General features: G+C 35.8%; 1 protein-coding gene across 1 annotated transcript in view; it reads right to left on the bottom strand.

Annotated features, from left to right (window-relative positions):
• The window catches only part of LOC107610919 (LRR receptor-like serine/threonine-protein kinase FLS2), a 9871-nt gene continuing 1920 nt past the window's right edge, over positions 13505 to 21455 (bottom strand). Inside the window, exons 2-3 of the mRNA XM_016312896.2 lie at positions 16068 to 16223; positions 13505 to 15083 (exon numbers count right to left, since the gene is read on the bottom strand). Of these exons, the coding sequence (XP_016168382.2) occupies positions 13609 to 15083; positions 16068 to 16223 (1631 nt within the window). The 3' untranslated portion in view covers positions 13505 to 13608. The remainder of the gene's footprint in view (positions 15084 to 16067; positions 16224 to 21455) is intronic.

The raw sequence follows: 21455 nt of genomic DNA, 5'->3' as shown, positions 1-21455 counted from the left end.
GGGACGGTCCCTATCGAGTAGAGAGGGCGGAGCCATACGGAGTCTTTCACTTGAGTCATCCTTCAAGCTCCGAACTTATAAAGGTAAATAGACATCGCTTGAAGTTATTTTATGGCGAAAAGATGGCGAAAAACCAGGAGCTAGAGATCTTCCTCTTGGAAGATCCACCTACAGTAGAAGACTAAGCTAGTGGAGCGTCCAACTTAAGGACGTTAAAGCAAAGTGCTGGGTGGGAGACAACCCACCATGGTATGATCGTTCCACCCCCTCTCCTTAATTTCCTTTTTCAATAACTCTTCTCAGTACCAGTGCCTATAATTTACATCTGCATTTGCATATTGCATAAAAAAAATAATAATAATAATTTGGCACGCGACGCGACAGCGTCGCCGACGCGTCCGCGTCATCTATGCCTCAAAGAAGAAAAGAGATTTTACAGAGAGTCATGCGAGAGCGTGGCTGGAGGCGTGCCTTTGGCACAATTTGACCCACGTGACCGCGTCGCTGACGCGTCCGCGTCATGTGGGAAAAATGCCTCCCACGCGTCCGCGTCAAGCACGCGAACGCGTGCCTTGAAAATCGATGTAAGAAAGGGTGTATGGCAGAATGTTACGCTGGACCTGGGCCGGAATGGTGCTAGACGCACAAGCCCTACCACGCGAACGCGTGCCCCACGCGAACGCGTGCCCCACGCGTCTGCGTCATTTTCCAATCTTGGCCATTCACGCGATCGTGTCCACCACGCGAACGCGTCACCCTGAAATTTGGCAACAATGAGTTTCGAACAGAGAGTTGTGCGAGCGCGAGACTGCCCTCGCGCCACTAGCACAGATCATGTCACGCGTCTGCGTGACCGACGCGTCTGCGTCGGTTCATCTAAGTGTCATTCGCGCGAACGCGTACCCCACGCGTCCGCGTCTCTTGCGCCGCACAACTTCTCCAAATCTGCCAAAATATCTTATCTTTTTCTTCCCAAATCCTACTTTTTCTTTTCCCCTTCTTCTTTCTTTCCCCCCTTTTCTTCCTTCTTCCTTCTTCCTTCTTTCTCTCTTTCACCATCATTATCAAGGTTTTTCTTTTCTTCTTCCCTCCTTACTTGTCTATTCTTATTCTTGTTTTTTTATGTTCTCTTCTTCTTTTTCTTTTTTCTTTTATTATTATGTTCTCTTCTTCTTCCTTTTTCTTTTAATTGGTGTTGGGAATTTATTTGGGTCATTATTTTTTTTATATATACTTTGCTTATGGATTGTTAAGGAATTGTTTAACAATTATTTATATTATTTTTATAGAGTTGCTTGCATGTTCAATTTAATACTTTCTATACCTTATTTATCATGCATGCTAAGTGTTTGTGAAAAAGCCCGTATGACATTGTGCACTATTTTTAGATTTCTTTTAATCTACTACTCTGAATGCTTGCTTTTCACAAAACCCTTTTTCTATTTTATTAATTATATATAATTGTTAATACAAACAGATTGTTAGTTTGGAAGACTTGATAATCTCCCTCGGACATTGAATGCTTGATCTATGCTACTCATGCCTTTGCCAGCATGCCAATAAACATCTTGCATTTAATTGTCATTACATGCACTTGCTATATTTCCATTGATGAACTTTTCACATGTAGTCATGACCATGTATTAACGTCATTCTTCTTGCTATACATTGATTACCACCTTTCCCGTTCTCTTCCTTGCTCTAACCCTTGACATTTTAACATACTTTCTCTTTTCTTTTTTTAGGATGGCCACCAAGAAAGGCAAGGAGAAAGCTACTCCCAAATCAACAGCAAGGAGAGGAACAAAAAGAGCATTAGTGGCAGAGCCATCTTCAACTACAGTTAAGCCCTCATCAAAAAGAATTAAGAGGATTATTGATGAGCGGATAATTTATACGCTTTTAGGCATTGTTTTTAGTATGTTTTTAGTATATTTTAATTAGTTTTTATTATATTTTTATTAGTTTTTAAATAAAAATCACTCTTCTGGATTTTACTATGAGTTTGTTTATTTTTCTGTGATTTCAGGTATTTTCTGGCTGAAATTGAGGGACCTGAGCAAAAATCTGATTCAGAGGCTGAAAAAGGACTGCAGATGTTGTTGGATTCTGACCTTCCTGCACTCAAAGTGGATTTTCTGGAGCTACAGAAGCCTAATTGGCGCGCTCTCAATTGCGTTGGAAAGTAGACATCTTGGGCTTTTCAGAAATATATAATAGTCCATACTTTGCCCAAGATTTGATGGCCCAAACAGGCATTCTAAGACAGCTCAAGAATTCTGGCGTTTAACCCCAAAACTGGCACAAAAGCTGGCGTTTAACTCCAAGAAAAGTCTCTACACATGGAAGCTTCAATGCTCAGTCCAAGCACACACCAGGTGGGCCTGGAAGAAGATTTCTGCATTAATTACTGATTTCTGTAAACCCTAGGCTATTAGTTCTCTATAAATAGGAACTTTTACTATTGTATTTTCATCTTTGGATTATCTTTTGATCCTTTGATCACGTTTGGGAGGCTGGCCATTCGACCATGCCTAGACCTTTTGTTCTTATGTATTCTCAACGGTGGAGTTTCTACACACTATAGATTAAGGTGTGGAGCTCTGCTGTTCTTCATGAATTAATACAAAGTACTATTGTTTTTCTATTCAACTCAAGTCTATTTCTTCTCCAAGATATTCATTCGTTCTTCAACTTGATGAATGTGATGATCCGTGACACTCATCATCATTCTCACCTATGAAGAACGGTGATGCCCAACATAAAGCTTGCCATGGAAAGGAGTATGAATGATTGGAAGAAGGCAATAGGAAAGCAGAGGTTCAGGAGGAACAAAGCATCTTCATACGCTTATCTGAAATTCCAAGCAAAGAATTACATAAGTATCTCTATCCTTATTTTATGTTTTATTTATCTTTTAATTATCAATTCTCCATTACCATCTGAATTCGCCTGACTGAGATTTACAAGGTGACCATAGCTTGCTTCAAGCCGACAGTCTCCGTGGGATCGACCCTTACTCACGTAAGGTATTACTTGGACGACCCAGTGCACTTGCTGGTTAGTTGTGCGGAATTGTGACAAAGTGTGATTCACGTTTGAAAGCTCCAAGTCCTTTGGCGCAATTGTTGATGATCACAATTTCGTGCACCAATTATAAAGGTTGATGAAAAAGAGAAAGCCTTCCCAGCAAAGGACACTGCGCGATTAACCAACCGCCACTGTGAGCAGATGTTCCCCATCCTGGCAGAAAGGAGTTACAACAACGAATACCTTCTTATCCTCCCAACCCGTGTTGCTGAATTTGTTGAGCCACGAATTGAGCGACGACAATGGGGATTCCTACAGAGGCAGCCATGGCAAGTTAATCTTTCCTGGGTAGTCGAGTTCTACTCTAATTTCCACCTGCCAACCCTACAGTCTGTCTATATCCGTCAGAAGTAAGTTCCCATTACAGAAGAGGCCATTCAACGAGCTCTAGATCTTCCCCCTACTCTAGAAGGACTGGACACATTTCAAGAGGCCGCACTCAAGTGCCAGACGTACAAATTTGACTGGGACGCTGTTCTCAGAGTTATTGCACAACCTGACAGCAGATGGATTTTTGGATACCATCATTCCCGCCCTAAGGGAATATCGGCTTCAGCACTAACCTTGGAGGCTCGAGTATGGGCACAGATTATGTCCCACTACGTCTTTCCGAGCACTCATGAGTCCTCCTTCACTGCAGACATGGCCGTTCTACTATGGTGCATCCTCACAGACCAGCCCCCCTTTATTCCTGACAGATGGCACTGAGGACGGTGTAAAGCCTTAAGTGTGGGGAGGTCGGTCAGTGCCTGACTTCCGGAGGTAATTTCTCTTCCTTAACACCAATAAAATAGTTAGTTTTTCAATTTTTTTTAGAATAGGATAGATTGCATAGTAATATGTTAATTGCATGCATGTTCTACTTGATTGAAAAGATAATAAGTTCCTTTTAAGACCCTATTTTTTTGAAAAATTTCACTAAATTAAATCAAAATCTTTATGTTAAATTTGTTTGAAGTTGTAATTGGAACATGGTTTTTGAGCTAAAGAACACACAACTTGTGAGACTTTGAGCCTAAATACACGGTTACATTATTTAACCATAAATATTTTTCTTGTGTGTTTACTTCTCTATGATTGTAATTTGAAATTTGTTTTATCCTATATGTCCAATGTTAATGTGTTATATGCATGCATATGATTGAGGCCATTATTTGTTTAGCTCACTTATCCCAAATAAGCCTACCCTTTTAATTACCTTTGTTAGCCACTTTGAGCCGTTTTAATCCCATTTGTTCTACATTTTACCATATTACTAGCCTTAAGCAGAAAAATAATTAAATATCCCTATTGAATCTTTGGTTAGCTTAATATAGAAATTGTGTGTTAATTGAGTTTGGGAAGATTGTGAGAACAAAGGTTAATAAGGGAATGTGTCATGATAATATAATGGAAATTTGGGTACCTACTCATGTGAAACTATAAAAAAATTTAAAACCCATGTGCATTGATAAGCTATGTTTATTTTCATGTTCAAAACAATATATATATGCATATGTGATACAAGTAAGAGAAAAAGTTAATACACGAGTATGGAATGTGAAAAGGAAATTCTGGGTAGCTAGGTATGAAATTTGAAATTATATAGAATACACATATATGATTAGGTGAAAGCTTGGGTTAATTAAAGATTCAATTTATAAGCTCACTTAGCCATATATACCTTCACCCTTACCTTAGCCCCATTACAACCTTGAAAAGACCTCATGATGTTTGTATTGGTACATTAAATATTGTTGATTGGTTAGGAGAAGAACAAAAATTAGAAAGCATGATTAGAGAAGGATAGAGTGATTACCCTATACACTAGAGAAATTAGAGTACACACACACCATTAGTGAGGGTTCAATGCTTGACTCTATATCCCCTGCTTTCACGAGCTGTCTTCTTACAAATTTACTTGCTTTTACTGTATGATTTGAATTAGTGGAATCTGTTCTATGCTCTGTCTTAGAGAACTTATTTATTTTTAATCAGATAGACAAAATCATATAGTTGCATTCATATATAGGTTGCATTGTATTGCATGAGTCTTACATGTCCCTATTCATTCATATTTATCTCCTTCAACTAAGCATGAGGACATGCTAATGTTTAAGTGTGTGGAGGTTGATAAACCATTATTTTATGATTTATATTGTGTTTAATTGAGTGGTTTTATCAAGTCTTTCACCCACTTATTCATATGATTTGCATGTATTCACAATTCCTTCCTAAAATTGTTCTATGATTGAAAACTTGCTTCCTAAAGATCTTTTAATTGCATAGTTTTTTTTATTCTATCCTCCTTTATACCATTCGATGCCTGATCCGTGTGTTAAGTGTTTCAGGTTTCATAGGGCAGGAATGGCTTAGAGAATGAAGAGGAAGCTTACAAAGATGGAAGGAACATAAGAAGTTGAGGAGATGACCAGCGAGAAGTGACGCGGGCGCATGGCTCACGCGACCGCGCGAATTGGAGAAAATCGCAGTGACGCGCTCGCGTGCCTGACGCGATCGCGTGGATTGGAAGCTGCTCAAGTGACGCGAATGTGTGGACAACGTGCACGCGTGGCACGAAAAAAATGCCGGATGACGCAAACGCTTGGACAACGCGGTCGCGTGGCGTGCGTGATCTGCAGAATTTACAGAAGTCGCTGGCGTGAATTATGGGCCGCGTTCTAACCCAGTTTTCGGCCCAGAAATGCAGATTAGAGCCAGGGAACATGCAGAGACAAAGGACGACATTCATTCCGCATAATTTTTTAGTTTTTAGATCTGATTTTCACTCTTCCTCTAGGTTTTCCTAGATACTCATAATTGAGGATTTGAAGATTTTGGCTTCAGTTATTGAGAAGAGTCTACCTCCGGACTTGGTCATTCTAGTTTGTTTACCTACTTTTTACTTACTCTTTCATATCCTTAATCTGTCCAGAGTTAACATTGGATTACTTTTAGAGTTCATTAATACAAGATTATTTTTATTTTAATTGATCTCTTTGATTATTGTTTATCATGTCTCTTTTTATTTCCCCTTTTTATTTTGTAAAGTCTACATTTATGATAACGGAGTAGTTCCCCAACTTGATTGGGAGTTGATTAAAAGGAGAACCTTGAGTTGGAATACTCAAGAGTTTAATTGTAATTGGTTCGTTGTTGGTTGGCTTGTTAGTCACTAACTCTAATCCTTTCCAATGGAGAGGATTAGGACTTATGAATAGAAGTTGACTTTTAACTTGACTTTCCTTCATTCGTTGAGGGTTAACTAAGTAGAAACAACTACTAATTATTAATTGATCTTGAGAAAATTCCAACAAGGATAGAACTTCCGATTAATCTTCTCCCAGTCAAGATTTTTATTTAAATTACATAAATTCTCTGATTTAATTTCCTGTTTATCAAACTCAAACCATTTTGGAAAACCTCTGATTAATAAAATAGCACATCTTTCTGCAACTCGTTGGGAGACGACCTGGGACTCATACTCCCAGTATTTTATTTCTAAAGTTTGTGATAACTCTTTTCTAAATTGGCAAGTGGATTTTTGCTGGTCAAGAGTTGTACTTGCAACGCCATTATTAGCCCCCTTGAGCTTTTTAATCCCCTCTTGTTCTATAACCACATCACTAGCCTTAAGCAGAAAAACAAAATAAAAATCCCAAGTTGAATCCTTGGTTAGCTTAAGATAGATATTGTGTACAATTTAAGTGTGGGAAATTTTATGGGAACATGGGATGATAAACCACTATTTTATGGTTTATCTTGTGCTTAATTGAGTGAATTTTATCAATCTTTCACATACTTGTTCATACAAAATGCATGGGTTTACATTCTCCTTCCTGATTTTGTGCTATGATTGAAAACATGCTTCTTTGTTCTTAATTTTGCTATGTTTAATCCTCTCTTATTACCATTCGATGCCGTGATATGTGTGTTAAGTGTTTTCAGAGATTACAGGGCAGGAATGACTCAGAAGATGGAAAAGAAGCATGCAAAAGTGGAAGGAATACAAGAAGTTGAAGAAATTGCCAAGCTGTCCAGCCTGACCTTCTGGTACTAAATCGACCATAACTTGAGCTACAGAGGTCCAAATGATGCGGTTTCAGTTGCGTTGGAAAGCTAACGTCCAGAACTTCGCGAGATATATAATTTTCCATAGCTGCCCCGAAGTCAAGCGACGCAAATGCGTGGATCACGCAGACGCGTGACCTGGCAAAAATGCAATCCGTGCAAACGCGTGGACGACGCCTCCGCGTTTGCGCGGATTGCATTTTTGCCAGGTCACGCGTTCGCGTCACTTGACTTTGGGGCAGCTATGGCAAATTATATATCATCGCGAAGCCCCAGACGTTAGCTTTCCAACGCAACTGAAACCACGTCATTTGAACCTATGTAGCTCAAGTTATGGTCGATTTAGTACCAGAAGGTCAGGCTGGACAGCTTAGCAATTTCTTCAACTTCTTGTATTCCTTCCACTTTTACATGCTTCCTTTCCATCTTCTGAGTCATTCCTGCCCTGTAATCTCTGAAAACACTTAACACACATATCACAGCATCGAATGGTAATAAGAGAGGATTAAACATAGCAAAATTAAGATCAAAGAAGCATGTTTTCAATCATAGCACAAAATTAGGAAGGAGAATGTAAACCCATGCATTTTATATGAACAAGTATGTGAAAAATTGATAAAATTCACTCAATTAAGTACAAGATAAACCATAAAATAGTAGTTTATCAATCTCCTGGACTGGCCAAGGCTGCCGTGTCCGACTTGTTGGAATAGGAGGTATTGTCGGTCCTCATTCACCAGAGGGGGTGGTACGTGCAAGAGACTCCGATGCTTAAGTCAGCAAGGGTTTTATGCAGGGTTTTTTTGTAGAATTGGAGTATCAATTATACCTGGGTGCTCTAGTATTTTTATGGTAGCGCTGAATGGCCTTCCTTTGAGATGAGTTGGTTATCTTATCTTATCTTTTGTGGAAGAGATCCTTATCTTTTTGGTCAGCCGCCTTCTAGCAGGCGGTGATCCTTCGCTCTGGGCCTCCTTGGGCCTCTGTTGCAATTTTTCGAACTCTTTGTGAAGAGGTTGGTAATGGGGCAACTTTCCAAGAGATCGGTCCTGTTGTTCTTCGACCAACTCGGACCTTGTAGCTCGGACCGGTGTATGAACAAAAGTCAAACAAATATTTTGAAATTTTAAAATTGAAAGAAAGAAAAACTAACAAAATACTAAACTTTTAAAATGTGAATTTAAAATTTTAATTTAAAATAAGATAAGATAACAAAATCTTGAAAATTCAAAGAAAAAGATAAGATAGAGATTTAAGGATTGCAAAAGATAAATAAGATAAGATCAAATAAAGTTAAACTTAAACAAAACGTTTACTGACAAGACACCAAAACTTAAAATAAGATAACAAGAAAATTCAAAATTTAAAAAGGAAAAGATAAACAGTATTGATTTTAAAAAGTTTTAAAAGAAAAACTCCAAAAGACACCAAACTTCAAAATTTTGAAATCAAACTATCACTAATTTGGAAAAAGTGGAGGGACAAACACTAAAAGACACCAAACTTTAAGATTTTTGAAATCAAACAAGGGAAGACACTAAAAAAATTTCGAACAAGAAGAAAATAACCAAGAACAATTTTTGAAAAATCAAGAAACGAAAATTTATCAAAACCCACAAGGACACCAAACTTAAGATTTGACACAAGACTCAAACAAAAGAAAAAGATGACTAAAGATGAAACAATTTTGAAATTTTTTTTTAGAAAAGACCCAAAGAAAGTTTGAAAAGTTTAACAAGAAACACAAACAAAAGAAAAAGTAGTAAAAAGTACCTGATCTAAGGAGTAAGATAACCGGTAGTTTGTCAATCTCGAACAATCCCCGGCAACAGTGCCAAAAACTTGGTGTGCAAAATTAGAACTCGCACAACTACATCAGCAAGTGCACTGGGTCGTCCAAGTAATACCTCAGGTGAGTAAGGGTCGATCTCACGAGAATTGTCGGATTGAGCAAGCAATGGTTATCTTGCAAATCTTTGTCAGGCGAATAGAAAAGAGTGGTCGTTGTAAAAAAGCATAGAACAAAATAAGAATGAAAGTAATACCAACTTGATGTAGAAACAAAGATGGAGAATCAGTTAAGGCCTTGGAGATGCTTATTCTTCCGGATTAATACTTCTTACTGTCTACCTTAACAACGAGTGATTCATTCAATGGCAACGTTGTATGTCATTAAAGTCAGGGTCAGTGGTCATTAATCTCCTCTGATCCAAACCAAATGCCAGGGTCAGTGGTCATTCAATCTGAATGAGAGTGAAGCTCATGCAATTCAATCTCTGATGATCCTACTCAAAACGCCACAGATAAGGTCAGATCTTTCGGATCGGAGAATAACGCTCCATGATTCTAGCCTTAGCGCCACAGAGACCTCATTAACCCACGACTAACGAAATTTTGTCACGTATCCTAATTAGCCCAGATACTCTCTTGGAACCTGTGATGCACTCTCAAGATGTAGCTCAATACTATCAGGCTAAGGCTTCACAAGAGCTCATATAGAATAAGGGCTCATACTCTCGTTTCACCCCAGATTCATAAAGATGAAGAACGACAATACATCATAGAATGGAATCAAATATATATTAGAGTAGAAAAGTAATAATATTAATCCATGGGAATGAGCAGAGCTCCTATCCTTAACTTAGGAGGTTTAGTTGCTCATGCTTTACAAAGAAAACAGATAAGAAGGTGTAATGTAATGTGTCTGTGCTTCTTCCCTCCTGGGAGGCATGATCCTCAGAAGGAAGGAAGTCCATTATTTATAGTAAAAACTCTAAGACTAAATCTAAAAGATATTGTTCTTAATTAAAAATTACAAAAAGAAAATAAAATAAGCTAAAAAGTGCTAAAATCCACTTTGAACCTACTTTGGTCAAGTGCTTCGTATGCCTGGCGTTCAACTTGGGCTTCCGGGCATTGAATGCCCATTAGGGGGGTGAGTGTGCTGTTTCTTTGCTCCCTGGGTGGCGTTGAACTCTAGTCTTGGGCGTTCAACGCTGGGCTTGCTCCTCTTTGGGAGTTGAACTCCAGTCTTGGGCGTTCAACTTGGAGGCTGGTCCTTCTTGGGCGTTGAACTCCAGAGGTGGGCGTTCAACGCCCATTTTGGGTAGTGATTCCAAAAGAAAAGTATAGACTATTATATATTGTTGAAAAGCTCTAGAAGTTAGCTTTCCAAAATTGTAGAGAATGCATCAATTGGACCTCTTTAGCTCAAGATATACTCGTTGAAATGCACGGAGGTATGGATTTGATAACATCTACTATCCTTTCTTTGCCTCTGAATCAAACTTTGCCAAAACTTGCCAATTTGACCCAAAAATCACCTAAAATCATAAAAAAAAGAACAAAAACTCAAAGTAGCATCCAAAATATGATTGTTGCACTAAAACATAATAAAACTTGATAAAAATGTGCTAAAAAACACTAAGAAAATGGTATTAAAAAGGATACAAAATATCCACTCATCAGTAGTAGGATTGGAAGATAATGGGGAAAGAACTATCTAAATCCCTTGAATTGAAATAGGTACACTCCTAATGGAAAGGGGTTCTAAAGTGGAGGTGTTAATTTGGGTTGAGGTGTTTTCAAAATTTTGAGTTTTTGAAGTTAAGGGTGTAATATAGGGTGTTAAGGATGTAATATAGGGGAAAATAGTTTCATAAAACAAAACGTGACAATTGATAAAGATTTTACCTTAAAAATTCATACACTTGTAACCTTTGTGGTATGGTGCATAAAACGAATAACTCAATCATGAAATAGATCAATGCAATACTTCAAAATAAAATAAGCGTAGATTAATAATCTATAGAAAATATAAACAGAGCTCATAGCCCTTTGACAAAGGATTAGTTTACCCATGAAAAAGTAAGAAAACAATGAGAAGAAAGTAGTCCGAGGAACTAGTTGCTCTTCTCTCTTAACTAGGTTTGCTTATTTATATCCTAAATTCTACAATTCAAATTCAAACTATCATAATCTTATCCTTCGAAGAGAAAGATAATATAACCACTTATCTTCTAGAGAGGAAGATAAGATAACTACTTATTGACCTCAATTTCAAATTCAAAACAATAATTCAAATTTAAATCTAGCAACCGAATCTCTTATGTTTCTAGAAAGAACCAATAATTAATCTTCTAGAGTCTTAAATGTTTTGGATGTGATTAAGCCTTCCAATGATGTGGATAATTAGTCTTGGGCCTTAATTGTTGAATCCAATAGTTGTAATTGCACTTAAGTAGGGCTTGTATTAGAGAAAATTGAGAAAAAAGGCCAAAATTCTTTCTTCCTTTGGAGGACACACGCTGAGCGTGTGTTTTGGAATGCAAGAGGAGGCCCGCGCGGGAGAAAAAGGAAAAGATGGTCCGTCGGGCGTGGGGAGAGGCCATCGGGCGTGCTAGGGTGTGCAAGGGAGGCTGTCGGGTGTGTGAGGGGGCTGTCGGGCGTGGAGTTCCTTCCGCCAGGCGTGCGTGACTTCTTTCCTTTAGGGCATGTTTTGGATTCTTTAGGCCATGCTTTTGCTGTCTTTGTGTTTTTATTACGAAAAAGCTTGATTATTGCTTATTTTTTAGCCAAAAAGTTCCGAAAACACAAAATTACTATCACAACTCCAAATATTTGATTATTTATTAAATTCCAGTAGAAAACGTAAGAAGTTTGATTAAAACCTAAAAAAATAAAATAGAAAAATCGCTTAAGATGACGTGTCTCACGGAGCAGTCTGAGCAAAGATACAACAACCTTCTTGCATGAGTGGGAAGAGTTGTTGCTATCAACTTGGACTTGACGGAGAAGCTGGAGCACCTAGATCATTTGCGAGAGTAGATGGAGGTGTACAACCAGTAGATGCGCGCTGGAAACAGTGGCGCTGCTGGTTTCTACGACAACACTGCTGGTGGGGCACCAACATTAGTACCTACTCCACCGGCTCAGCAGGGGGACTCCAACAACGATGACGATGGCGACGACAATTACCGGGATCGAAAGGGTTTAGGAATTTCTTTTTGTCTACTTCATTGTATTCTACTTCTGTGATATATTATTATATTCTGAACATTTATTTTTAATAAAATAATTTGTTGATTTTTGGTAATTTTAGATTTATTTTTTAATAAGAGTTTTAATTTGATTACTGATCGTAGCTTAAATGATCCAAAAAATTTTTTAAAAAAAACTACTATAAGATTTATCGACGGATAAATTCGACAGTAACTTGGCGCCTAAAAACATGAAATCTCTCCAAAGTTAACGTCGGATTAATCTAACGGTAACCATCAACTCAGTCTCGACAAATCCATTAAAAAAACAAAAAAGAATCCGCCAGTAATTAGTGTCGGATGAAAATAATTCACCGATAAACAGTTTTCAGTATACCGTCAAATTCAGGACGATAGTAAATCTGATGATACTCAACGTTTTTCTTGTAGTGTAACGAACTTAGGATATTAGAAACTCGAAATAAGAGGATGACGGTAACATCATGTCTCCAACCTACTCTTTACAATTTTGTTCAGATAATTTCTATATTCAGAAGAACAAAAACACTTATAAACAATAACTTAAAAATGGGTAAAATACTAAATTGGTCCCCTTGTATTTGGGCGTAATTCTGTTTTGGTCTTTAAGGTTTAAAGTGTCATATTTGAATCTAAAAAAGTTTCATTTAACTTCAATTTAATCCCACTGTAAGGTCAAAGTTAGATAATTAACGAAATGTCCTACATGACAGTAGTACAAAAACAAGGTCGATAATCTGGGGAATAAGTACAAGCTCCAAAGGCACAAAATTAGCATCAATACTTTTATTTATCATTCTCCCTAGTTCTATAGAAAATATTTCATTTAAATTGTATGAAAAATGATAAATAAATGTATTGATACATTCACAATTAATTTTGTGCCTTTGAGCTTATACTTGTTTTACAAATTATTGATCTTGGTTTTATATTGCTGTCATGTAGGACATTCCATTAATTATTTAACTTTAACCTCACGGTAAGACTACAGTGAAACTAAATAAAATTTTTTTAGATTCAAATATGATACTTTAAACCTTAAGAATTTAAACAGGATTACGTCTTGCCAATTTAGTACTTTATTTTAATAAATACCCTTCATTGTTGTATAAATGCATATGGAAGTATACCAAAAGAGTATAACCAATATGACTATTCTGTGTGTAAATTATAAGTTGAATGTAATTTCTTTGTTTATACGAATTTTATTGATTCATTGTGATGAAACTGGAATTCTACTTGCATTCCTTGACACAGACTCAAAATTCAAGTTAATTTGATTTTTCTAAAAAAGAATACAAAAGAAAACCTTGTGGTTTCGGTAATTCACCAGAAGAATAATGCATTATTCCTGCTAATATTTATTAATGACGGTAATAAAAATGCTGACATAGTTCAATCTCACATAGGAGAGACAGCAACACTATAAAATTAAATGATATTCTCTTTGTTAGTAGGGATTTATCCAAAGCATAGTCATTGATAATAAGAGCATTGGGAAGTGGAATACAGAAAAACTGCTATGGGAGGAGGTGGAATCAATTGCAGAATTATCTGTCTTCCACCCTTCAAATGGAGTTGGGGCTGGTGACGGTGCTACGATTTTTCGGTTTGTCTTGTTCCAGAATCCAATGAGATACGGATTTCCTTGGTAACTGCTCTCATCGAAGGTACTAAATTGTGCATTGGATGGTGCTATACCTGACAGATTATTGTAGGATACATCAAAGACTTCTAAAAAATGCAAGTCCTGTAAATTAAGAGGAATTTGTCCACTTAGATTGTTATATGAAAAATCTAAGGCCTCTATGTTGTATAGCTTGTGGAAGCTTTCAGAAATAGATCCATTCAAATTGTTGTGAGATAAGTTGAGAGCAATAATGCCACTTAGATCTCCTAATTGATAAGGAATCTTTCCTGTCAATTGATTAGACGACAAATCTAAACTCGAAAAAATCCTTATCTTAGTAGTTGCAATTGTATCTGTGCCGGAGCAAAACATGTTCTTATCAAAGCAAGAAGGTATGGATCCGGTGAAGTAATTGCTTGAAAGGTCTAAGATCCAAAGATTTCTTAAACGGCATATTTGACTAGAAAGTTGGCCTTGCAGTTGATTTCCTCTCAACGAAAGTATCCTCAAAGATCCAACCCCATAAATGCTATCAGGAATAGTACCGATAAATCTGTTGTTGCTCAAATCAATGACTTGTGTTGATGACATGTTGAAGCAAGTGCTATCAGGAATAGTACCGATAAATCTGTTGTGGCTCAAATCAATGAATTGTGTTGATGACATGTTGAAACAAGAGGGTATAGAGCCAGATAGTCTATTGAGAGAGAGATCTATGACTTGAAGGTTAAGTTGGCATATGTCATGAGTTATTGGACCTTCAAAGCTATTCCTGGATGCAATTAAGGTGTCAAGCCGAGGTTTTTCATTCAAGGTCTTATTTTCCCGGTGCAAACGAAATAACAATGATATGTTTCCAGAAAAGTTATTTTTCTCCATATTCAACACTCTCAAGTTTGGCATCTCTCCAATTGAAGCGGCAATATGGCCATCAAACAAATTGCTTGATACATCCAAATATTCTAAATGTGGGAAAAAGGAGCCTATGTTATCGGGGAGCTGGCCATCCATCTGGTTGTTTGATATGTCCAATGTATGCACTTGATTCATGTGATATTCTGAATCAATAATGGGTAATGTAAAAGGCCCGCTGAAGTAGTTACCACCAAGTAAAATATACTCTAGTGATACAAGGCTAACAAACGAAAGTAGTGTTGCGATGCTTCCATTTAATCCGTTATATGAGAAATCAATAGTTTGAAGGGATGTCAAGTTGCCAAAACATTCATCTAAAGTTCCTTCGAAATCATTACCACCCAAATCTAGCACTTCAAGCTTCTTCAATCTACACAATCCTACAATTAAATGTTGTAATATTCAATAAATTAAATTCATTAGAACAAGAACAACAATGAAATCATACGAATAATAGTTAAGGAAAAGCATGGGCTATATTGGTAAGATTTTAATTTTGATATACTGATGGTAGAAAACGTTTTACACAGTCGTGCAATCAAAATTGGTTTTTTGTATCACTATTCAAACAGTCAATATAAAAGATAGTTATTTTTCTTAATATAGCATTATGTGATTAGATGCACATATAAAACAATTTTACACTGACAGTACATTAAAATTAAATTCTGAAGGATAATTCTAATATGATTTAATCATTTTCTGGACCATGTATATTTGATTATCTCCCTTTATTGTTAGATTTAAATTACTAAGTAACCCTCTCTTTGTTTTTAGATTCTTTTCTTTTAAAAAAATGTTCAATACAATAAAATAAAACTTATTACAAAAACTGAAAATAAAATACGGAAAGACAAAGTGAACCGAAAAAATTGTACTCTATTTCTACTAGTAAATAATTAAATTTGTCTCTAAAAGATTATTTGTTTTTTAAATTAATCTCTAAATTTTTTTTAATTAAATTCATCTTCAAAGATTTTAAATTAATCATATTAGTTATTCTGTCACTTTTTTTGTTGATGGTATCAAAATTTGTTAATGTAGCACATTAAATAATACCACAACTAACACACACCTAAAAAAACTTTTTATAGTTTGGTATGGTAAAAAAACTTTTTGAAGCACTTCATTTTATATTTGATAAATTAAAAAGCTCATGTGCTTGTACTTACGGCTTTTAAAAATGAGGATAGTTTTAAAAATACCTAAAAGGGAGCTTTTAAAAATTAGCTTGTGTTTATCAAACTAAAATAAAATTATTTTTAAATTTTTTATTTAATTTATCAAACATAAATACTATAATTTTTAAAAAATAAAAATTTTACTAAACTAAACCTAAATGTATCGAGATACATTCATCGTACCTTTGCCAGGAAAACTACCAACGATATTATTACCGGCAAGAATTAAACTCTTGAGGGATGTGAGACCACACAAGAACTCAATTATGCTCTGGTCGAGGTTATTGTAACTGAGATCTATTGCCTCCAAACTCCTCAATGTTGACATGCTCCTATTATCTTCGAAAGTCCATAACATTACATTTATGAGCCATTAGCAATAAAATATTAAAATTCAATACCTTATTTTGCTAAAAACAACAAATTCAAACACAATTTCATGTTCTCTCTCTTTTATTGATTTACTCTTTTAATTGTTCGGTAACCACTCAAAATGCTCAAACTCAATAAGGCTCGAGGATCCAAGAAGAGCAATAGAAAAACAGATAATCAGAGTGAAGCTGACAAAACAACAAATTAAAGCTGGATCAAGGTTCCAACACCAGGCATTAGAAAAGAAAGCTACATCCTCTTATTAGATATAATGATTCATACATTTAAATTTTTAAAATAAGTAGTCTTATGACTAGGTATTAGTTTTTTTTATAACAAAATAAGTTTAAAGTTCGAACAAATGTTGCATAAGAAAAAATAAAAAAGAAAAAAATTTATGCAAAACTCGTGCTTTAAGTCAAAAGAAACTCGTGAGGAAGCATGTTAAGTATATTTATTTGCATACTTTTAGTCCTTTACAAATTTTTCCTCTAACTTCAACCTTTTGGGTATAAGCTAAGATGAAAACAAAACAAAGCACGGATATTTGTATTAACAGTTCCTTCTTAAGCTTTAGCTTATCTTCCTGACCTCTGTACAGAACTAATCACTCTTTGTGTAGAACATATAAAAGTCAATCAATAATACAAACTATTTGTCGGTTAATATTAATCAAGTTTTTAAAATTTCAATTTTTAACTCATAATAACATTTAAATGAATAGTCTTAAAACACATATCAGAAGAACATTTAAAATAATAAAAAAAAGAACATTCGAATGTAAAATAAAAACTGTTAAATTCATTTTTTTAGGCTAATGTTCAGATAAACTAACACATATAAAAAAAATATTCAAACATCCAAACGAATATAAAAAATCTAAAAAAAAATGATCTGGAAGGGCAATTAAGTTATAATGCTTTCTTAGGATTTTTTTGCTCTGTTAGGTCTTATGTGACAGAGTCTCAAGTACTGATGGGCCAACGTCTATTCTTAGTCAAAGATAGAAGAATTCTCCACTACTTTAAGCAATTATGTATCATCCGCATGGCTGATACAATAAGCGAACAAATGGAACCAAACATCAAGAGCGACAACGAGGATGACAACCCGATCCAATTAGAAGAATGTGACTTTAGCGATGACCTCAAGGGATGCTTCAATAGCTTGGTTGGCCAACTGTTTGCAGACAAAACCTTTTTTATTGGAACAATAGATGTAGCATTCCAGAAATTTTGGGGTAGACCAGACAGTTTCAGAGTAAGTGAGATTGGCCACAATTGTTTATAATTTTTCTTTGATAATGAAATAGAAGCTATGAGAATAGAAAAGGGGCTCAGCATGGCTGTTCAAGGACTTTGTTCTCCATACACATAATGGACAGTTAATATAATTGTTAACAACCAGAAAATTTATAAGTACCCAGTTTGGATGCAATTCTGGGAACTCCCTGATGAGTACCTCAAGACACTAGAGGTGGCTAAGAAGCTGGGTGCAAGAGTTGGCACAGTTTTGGAGGTTAGAATGTTTAATGTCAAAGGGAGAGAAATAAAGATCGTGAAGGGTAAAGTAGAGCTAGATAATGAGAAGATAATTAAAGACGATATGAAGATAACCAAGCCAGACAATTGCATGGCAGAGGTGGTTCTGCGATATGAGAGGGTTAAGGTGGTATGCATGTATTGCGCGAAGATTGGATATCATCACAGAACTTGTAGGATGCTGATGGAGGATACCCGCAACAATAAACAAGGTCAAGATAGAATTGGAGAATGGATAAAAGGAAATCAAATAAGAAAAAGGGTGGAACAAGAAGAAGAGTTTAAGGGGTCGAACTTTCAAGAATCACAAGCAAGTGATGGTATGAGAAAGAAGAAGCCAATGCTGGATTGCCTTGTTGAATGTTTTTCCGGACTTAGCGTTAAAGAAAATAACATAAACAAAGAGAAAAGCACACTTCAAGACAACTTAACCAACATCCAGAATAGTGAGAAGACTAAGGGATAGCAACTTGGAAGAATGAGAAAATTCAAGAACGTAGCAAGAAACAATGGTGGCAAACTAATAGGGGTGTTAGGAGAAAAGAAGGGAATTGAGGTGGATGCTGAAATGGCGAGTCAAAAGAGGAGGTGTTTTGACAAAGATGAAGATTATGCTGAGATGGTGAAGGGTGGCAATCTTTCAATGGCACCTAAGTCACCAAGAGAATAATAGCATGAAATTGTCGGAATTTGGGGAGATCCCTGACAGTCCATTCCCTTAAAGGAATGTGTCAGTCCCACTCCCCCGAAGTTATTTTTTATGTGAAACAAAGAATCAACCTTACTTGGTGGAAAGAAAGCTTAGATCATGTGGTTTTAATTATTGGAGACTTATTGATCCGATTAGTTTATCTGGAGACATGGCTTTAGCATAGAAGGAGAGTGTTGAAGTGTAGATTATCCAGCATGGTGCCTTTTCCAACAGAGTGAAGGATGGTACTAAAAGAGAAGAATGTGGCTTGATTAGAGTTCACCTTAGTACAAATGAAGCTACTAGAGAGACACAGTTTTAGAATATTGCAGCGGAACTACAAAGATTTGGAGGCAACGTTGTGATATTAGGGGACTTCAATGTAATCAAGTATCAAAGTGAGAAACATGGAGGTAGTGCAAAATTCCCTAGTTCTGTGAAAAACTTTAATAGATTTATTGATGATAATGCTTTTATTGATCTAGGAATGATTGGTAAACCTTTCACATGGACCAATAGACGCAAGGGAGATACTTTAATCGAGGAAAGATTGGATAGAGTGATGGCAGGAACACAGTGGAAGGAGATATATAATGTAGCGTTGGTTAGATGACTTACTGAAAATAGTTTAGATCACTCTCACTACTTCTTGACCCCACCAAGGTGGCCGAGAAAGAGACGCTTCAAATTTCAAGAATGTTGGTACAAAAAAAGTGAGGTTAAGTAAATTATTGAAGACGCTTAGAGGATAAAGGTGAAATGATCCTCAATGCATGTTTTGGCACAAAAACTTTTTTAAGGAATGTAGACATAAATTGTTCCATTAAAAAAGACAAAATAAGATTAATTCTAAACAAGAAATTGATGATATTTTGATGAAGTTAGAAGAACTGAGAGTCGCAGGCATTCACAGGGAAAAGGAGATTGATGAACTAGAAGTCCAATTAGAAGTGGCGTATGGGAGGGAAGAAAGTTATTGGAGAGAGAAGTCGAGGTGCAAATGGCTAAAAGAAGGGGATCGCAACACAATTTTTTCACCAGAAATTTCATGCTAGGAACCAGAAAAATAAATGTGGGAACTAGTAGGAAATGATGGTGTGGTTTTTTCCACCTTGGAGGGGATTACAAAAGTATCAGAAGGTTACTTCAAGAGCATCTTCTCTTCTACTAAGAAAGCTAACCCTAATGATGAGTTTTTAGGAGAATTTCAACCTACGATTACAGCTTTCATGAACCGTAAATTGTTGAGATTTGTCTCTATGGAGAAAACTAAGAAAGTGGCTTTCAATGTTTGTCAAGTGTTTCAGGATGGTTTCACAGTAAAATTCTTTCAATACTATTGGGAAGTGGTTAGTTACGATATGTACAAGGCTATCCAAAATTTTTTTAGAAGTGGTAGAATGCTTAAAAACTTTAACCACACGCAAATTTGCCTAATTTCAAAAGTCTCTGATACAAAAGACATGACACAGGTGAGACTTATAAGTCTATCCTCGGTATTTTATAAAATTATCTCCAAAATTATTGTTCATAGAATGCAAGTTATGATGAATAAGATTCTGAGCTCGAATCAAAGTGATTTTTTAAAAGGCAAATTAATTTCAAATAATATTTTAGTTGCTCATGAATGTATGCATTATCTAAAAAATAAGAAAAGTGGGTTGGAGTTTGATATGGCAATAAAGCTTGACATGAGTAAGGCCTATGATAGAGTCAAATGAAACTTTTTATGGTTTATGATGGAAAAGATAGGTTTTCATTATAAATGGATCTCTTTGATTAGAAAATTTGTCTCTACTATTTCTTATTATGTTCTTGTGAAAGGTCAATCGTATGACTTTTATAGGCCATCTAGGGACATTCGACAAGGTGATCCCTTATCATCATATTTCTTTCTAATTTGTGCAGAAGGTCTTTCCTATTTGCTACATAAGGGAGAACAAAATAGTACAATTCAAGGGATTCAAATACATAGAAGAAGTCCATCAGTTAACCACTTATTTTTTGCTAACAATTCTATACTTTTCAATAAGGCATTCTCAAAGTTATGAAACAATATCTTAACCTTCCTCCTGCAATATGAAAGTAGTTGTGGGCAAAAAATCACTCTCAACAAATTAGTAATTTTCTTCAATAAAAATACATTGCCTCAATTAAGGGAACAACTAGCTGCACAATTACAAATCAATCACATAGGAGCACAGGATAAATATCTGGACTTACTCTCTATTGTCCAGCATTCTAAAAATGCCACCTTTGAAATTATCCAGGAAAAGTATAGAAAAGAGTACAAGCATGAAAAAGAAGCTTATTGTCAACTGAGGGAAGGTGAGTTTTGATAAAAGTAATAGGAGAAGAGGTTTCGATATACACCTTATCCTATTCTAAATTGTATGATAACCTACTAGATGATATTCACAGAATTCTTAATCAATTCTGGTGAAAACAGAAAAGGAAAGAACATAAAATGACCTGAATCAGTTGGGAGAAGATGACTAGGCCAGAATCAGAAAGGGCATTGGATTTAAGGATTTAAAGAGCCCATAATCTAGCTCTACTTGGGAAGTGATCCTGGAGGGTGGTTATAAAACCAAATAATTTGCTCACTCAATTGTTGAAAGGCAAGTATTTCAAGCTCAATTCAATACTTAAAGTGGAGAAAAATCCTCAGTCATCTTGGAGCAGGCAGAATTTGCTTGAGGATAAAAAGGTAATAGAAAAAGGTCTCAAATAGAGTATAAGTATTGGAGACAATATGAAGATTTTTAATGATCCATGACTTCTCCTGCCTTACCCTTTTGTTATAAACACCCCCAATTATAACCATTCTGAAGTCTACCGAGTTAAAGACTTATTGACTGCAGATCGTAATTGGAATTGACAATTTTTTTAGATAAATTAAATAAATTTTTAATTTTGATTTTAAATATGACAAAAGTATTCAAAAAGTATCCTATTCTTTTATAA

This window comes from Arachis ipaensis, chromosome B08 (assembly GCF_000816755.2).
Source record: "Arachis ipaensis cultivar K30076 chromosome B08, Araip1.1, whole genome shotgun sequence".
Lineage (NCBI taxonomy): Eukaryota > Viridiplantae > Streptophyta > Magnoliopsida > Fabales > Fabaceae > Arachis > Arachis ipaensis.
The sequence above is the reverse complement of the archived record's forward strand: the minus strand, read 5'-3'. Positions and strand labels throughout refer to the sequence as shown.